At 37.8% G+C, this 5,146-nt stretch overlaps 1 protein-coding gene across 1 annotated transcript; it reads left to right on the forward strand.

The window, feature by feature from the left end:
- Positions 1-3,649: 3,649 nt before the first annotated feature.
- On the forward strand, positions 3,650-4,597 carry LOC308347455 (olfactory receptor 6C2; the record flags this gene model as incomplete). Its single annotated transcript, XM_080810930.1, has 1 exon — positions 3,650-4,597. One exon carries the CDS (start codon positions 3,650-3,652, stop codon positions 4,595-4,597), a length of 948 nt encoding a protein of 315 aa, XP_080667056.1.
- Between the last annotated feature and the right edge of the window lie 549 nt (positions 4,598-5,146).

Here is a 5,146-nt window from a genome sequence, read left to right on the forward strand (position 1 = left end):
AGAATAAGCCATAGTAAATTATTAGCACACTATTTCACTTGCATGAAAGAAAAACCATTAATAAATTGAACTTTCTAATGTAAGCAAAAATAGAATTTCCCAGAGAAAGAAGATTGAGAGGAAACGAAAAATCTCAGAAAGTTTGAAAACAAAGACTCTGTTTTTCTTTCCTGTATAAGCATTGATTGGTATGAGAGGCTCACAAACAGATCACTCTTCAGCAGTGGAAGAGTCATTAAAAAAACCAGTTTTGATGATTTGAAAAACCTTGAGAGTTTAAGCATGATGGAAATGCATGTGACAGGCTCTCCTTACATAAAGTTGGCCAGTAACTGGTTTTTTTTTAAGATTTTATTTATTTATTTGAGAGAGAGACCACATAATTGGGTTGGTGTGGGGGGGGGGGGGGCTGGGGGAAGGGGTTGGTAGAGAGAGAACCAGACTGCCTACCGAGCAGGGAGCCCAACTCAGAGCTCAGTCCCAGGACCCTAGCACCATGACCTGAGCCAAAGACTGACACATAACTGACTGGGCCCCCCAGGTGACCATAATGTTGGCAGATAGCTGTGCTAGTGTCTTCACTTTAGTTGTATCAGGTCCACATTATTTCCTTTACCGGAGTTTTTAATTAGAGTCCCTTCAGGAGTGTACATTTTCCTGTGATGGTCCCTTTAAAACAAGTCTTGCCTTGCCTTATATACCTCATAAGCCTTTAGAAGGCACATGTCCAGAGGAAGAGAGAATTAATGTTGCCACACTCAGAGGGCCCCGTCATTTGCAGGAAATATTTTAAAACCAATCTAGTGAAAAATCATTCACATAGCAAACTAATTGATGTCTCCTGGGAAGATACCATGTCCTTTAGTAATGGAGCAATAGCAGAAACCCTAGAGACTGTTTTTTCATATAGGACATATTCTCATAGTTACCATTATAAATAATTAATGCTTATTGAGGACTAGGAGTGGTTACAACTCCACAAACAGAAATAGAGTCCTTTCCTGTTGTTGAATAATATACATAATGGTCACATATAATATCAACAAAAAGAGACTCATGATTTAAGAAAAGGGAGCCAGTTAGTATGTTACTCATCCTTCATGTGCATTTCTGATTATAATGTAAATATATAAATAAGGTGACTGTACGTTCTATAACAGCACTGATTGAAATGGAGGTGTGGATATGAGCGATGAGTTTGGGCAACAAACTTCCTTAGTTGCCTCGGTGGAGCTCAGACATTAACGTCATATGAAATTCTTGATCACCATAAAGAAAATTAAGAATGCTGAGCCACCTGACCAAAATAGGCATTAAAGAAGATAGCTTTGTCTAAGTATATAGATGTCTCTTTTTTTTTCCTCCAGTTCACAATTACATAACAAAACATAACCTCTATTTGGAAAAGTGTACAGAAACATAGAGGAGACATATAAGCATATGGAAGTAAACCATGTGATTTATTCCAAGGAAGAGTAAACAACAGGTGTTTAGAAATAACATAGTATCCTAATCTCACATACTCTGGGAGGGTGAATGAAAATTTCCTTGGAAAACTGATACTAAGGAGAATTCTGAAGGACCAATTGACTTAATCAAGGAGTACCCATGGAAGAGAAGACAGCCTTTGAGAAAAAAAAAAAAAAAAGAGGAAAAAAAAGACAGCCATGCAAGAGGAGAGGAGAAGAGAGAAAGGAAGGAAAGGGAAGGGAAGAGGAGAGAGATTGAAAAACATGAAGAATACAAGCAGTCAATGTTTGTGGAATTTAAGTTAGCAGAAAGAAAGATAAGGAATATGTAAGTGATAAAATGAGAAAATAAGGAAGGTCCTGTCCATGAAGAGCCTTGCAGGCTACACGCAAGAGACTAATCTTCATCAATAAATAGTTAACACTAGAAGGGAATAAGTCTTGGAGAAGGACCATGATTTCACTTTGAATTCATGGTGTCTGAAGTGTCTGTGGAACAGACAACTGGAAATGTGCACTTAGCAATTGTTTTATTTGGAGAAGGTCTGGCCTTTGGAATTCATATAAATGAGAATAAAATCAATTGGATGAAGTGAAATCCTCTTGGAGAGCATGCAGTAAGAAGAAAAACAAAGAGCAAACAAGAAAAGAGGGGTCTCAAGACAAAATATTGGGGAACAGAAATACTTCATTGATGAATAGAGAATGAGGAGACTGTAGGTCACTAAAAAGAGAGATACAGGGTGCCTGGGTGGCTCAGTTGATTGGACAATTGCCTTTGGCTCAGGTCATGATCCCAGAGTCTTGGGGTCGAATGCCACATCGGGCCCTCCTGCTCTATGGGGACTTACTTCTCCCTCTCCCTCTGCCTTCTTCACCCCCTGCTTGTGCTCTCTCTCTTTCTGTCAAATGAATAAATAAAATCTTTAAAGAGAGAAAGAGAAAGTCAGGAAGAAAATCAGGATGAAGGCATGGAATCCATTTGAAGCATGACAGAATCTTAACTTTAAAAAAATATTGTGGGGATGTCAGGCAAAATAACTACATAAAAAATATGTCAATGACTTCAATAGTAATAATATTCCTGCAGATGTTAGAGCAGTGGGAGGTTGGACATGAAAGTTTGCAGAGCCTTAAGACCTCAACAAAGTACGGGTAAGATGAGAAGGTGGAGATGATAGTATCTTTTTGAAGAAATTAAAAACACAATTAAAGATGCACAGCCTGCGGGGAGCCTGAGTAGCTCAGTTGGTTAAATGTTCCAATCTTGATTTCAGCTCAGGTCATGATCTCAGGGTAGTGAGAATGAGCCCCGAGTTGGGCTCTGCACTGGACATGGAACTTGCTTAAGATTCTCTCCCTCCCTCTCCTGACCCTCATGCCTCCCTCTCTAAAAATAAAACAATAGTTAAAAAATAAAAAGGTGCATAGCCTCTGAAAGACTGTATTTATTGCTATTAAACATAGATTGCATTTCAGGGCTTTTGAGAGATATGGAGCCACAGACAACTGAAAAATAACATGTATGCATATGAAGATACTCCTTTTCTGACACTATAGATAAAACAGTTGTTTATCAAACCATCTTGGAGTTAAAAATAAGGAATGCAAGCAGATAAGAATAAAGAAAAAAGGGAAAATCTCAGGGTCCAATGTTGTGTTTTGTTGTCATTGTTGTTTGTTTTCCAGCGGAAATGCATCTTACCTTTAAAACAATCCTTTGATAATAACAACTGAAGAGAAGTCATGTTCTTTGTTATCTGGATATGATATATATCCAAGATTTGTCCTGGATGAACAACATGTAAGTACACATTAAGTAAAATCACCTTTTTTTTGCTCTAACTTATTTGTAAATCTAATCCATGTGATGAATTACAAACAATCAACATGTACAGCTGCAAATTTTGAGGGGCAAAGAATGATCTGAGAAAACGTCGCATTGTTTTACAGAAACATGAACTCTGAAGGAATAATCTTTACTGCTCAGACATGGAATATTCAGGAAGGCTAACCGGAATAGTGGTAATATTGATTATGATGTGAAATGAGAAAATAAATGTAGACTTGGTTTGCTGGGCTTTTATATTCAGTCTTTTGCTACAGAATTCAAATATTGATCTCCTTATAAAAATCTCTTTTATTTTCACAGGCCGATGGATAGATGTCAAAAGTCAGTGATGAGAAACTACACAGCAATAACATCTTTTATCCTGCTGGGACTGACAGATGACCCACAACTGAAAATCCTGCTTTTTATCTTTCTATTGCTCACCTATATCTTGAGTGTAACAGGGAACCTGACAATTATCACCCTCACATTGGTAGACTCTCATCTTAATACGCCTATGTACTTTTTTCTCAGAAATTTCTCCTTCTTAGAAGTCTCATTTACCACTGTCTGTATTCCTAGATTCCTATATAGTATATCAACTGGGGACAACACTATTACCTACAATGCTTGTGCAAGTCAAATATTTTTTATTATTCTGTTCGGAGCAACAGAATTTTTTCTCCTGGCAGCCATGTCCTATGATCGCTATGTTGCTATCTGTAAACCCCTTCATTACATGACCATCATGAACAACAGGGTGTGCACCTTATTAATCCTCTGCTGCTGGGTGTCTGGTTTGATGATCGTTCTCCCACCCCTGAGCTTGGGCCTCCAGCTTGAATTCTGTGACTCCAATGCCATTGATCATTTTGGCTGTGACGCAGGTCCCCTCCTGAAGATCTCATGTTCAGATACGTGGGTATTAGAACAAATGGTTATCCTTGTGGCTGTATTTGCACTCATAGTCACACTAGTGTGTGTATTTTTGTCTTACACATATATCATCAGGACAATTCTGAGATTCCCCTCTGTCCAACAAAGAAAAAAGGCCTTTTCTACCTGCTCATCCCACATGATTGTAGTTTCCATCACCTATGGCAGCTGCATCTTCATCTATATCAAGCCATCAGCAAAAGAAGAAGTAGCCACAAATAAAGGTGTTTCGGTGCTCACCACTTCTGTTGCACCCCTGTTGAACCCCTTCATTTACACCTTGAGGAATAAGCAAGTGCAACAAGCTTTTAATGATTTCATAAAGAAGATGACATTTCTCTCAAAGAACCTGAAGTTTTGATGAATCAGGGTAAAATCAAAGAAGAAATTTCTCTAAATATTTAACTACAGCTTCTGACTTGTTTCATTGCTTTGTGCCTATAATGTAGTCATATTAACCCCCTTAAAGACATTTAAGAATACATCCTAATCTCACCTTAATCAAACTCCTTTTTCTTTCAAACCAAACTCACGCATAGTGGCTTCCCTCACTGTAAAACTGTAAAATATTTTTCCAAGTAATTAAACATGTCTCCATTTCTGACTTAGTCTTTTCTTCAATGTTCTAGGGAAGGAAGGAAAGTAATAATATTTAAAACTATATAAATTCTACAAAAGACACATAACATTAACAAACTAGTTTCTTCCCCTAATCAATGTCATCAAAATTAATAATATAATCTAAGACCCAAATTTAATTTAAAACAAATGTATACAGGGGCACCCAGTTGGCTCAGTGTTTTAAGTATCCAAATCTTGGTTTTAGCTCAGGTCATCATCTCATGGTGGTGAGATCAAGCCCTGTGATGGGCTCGGTGTTCAGGGGGTATTCTGCTTGTCGATTCTCTCC

The sequence above is a fragment of the Martes martes genome (assembly GCF_963455335.1).
Source record: "Martes martes genome assembly, chromosome: 8".
NCBI classification, from domain to species: Eukaryota; Metazoa; Chordata; class Mammalia; order Carnivora; family Mustelidae; genus Martes; species Martes martes.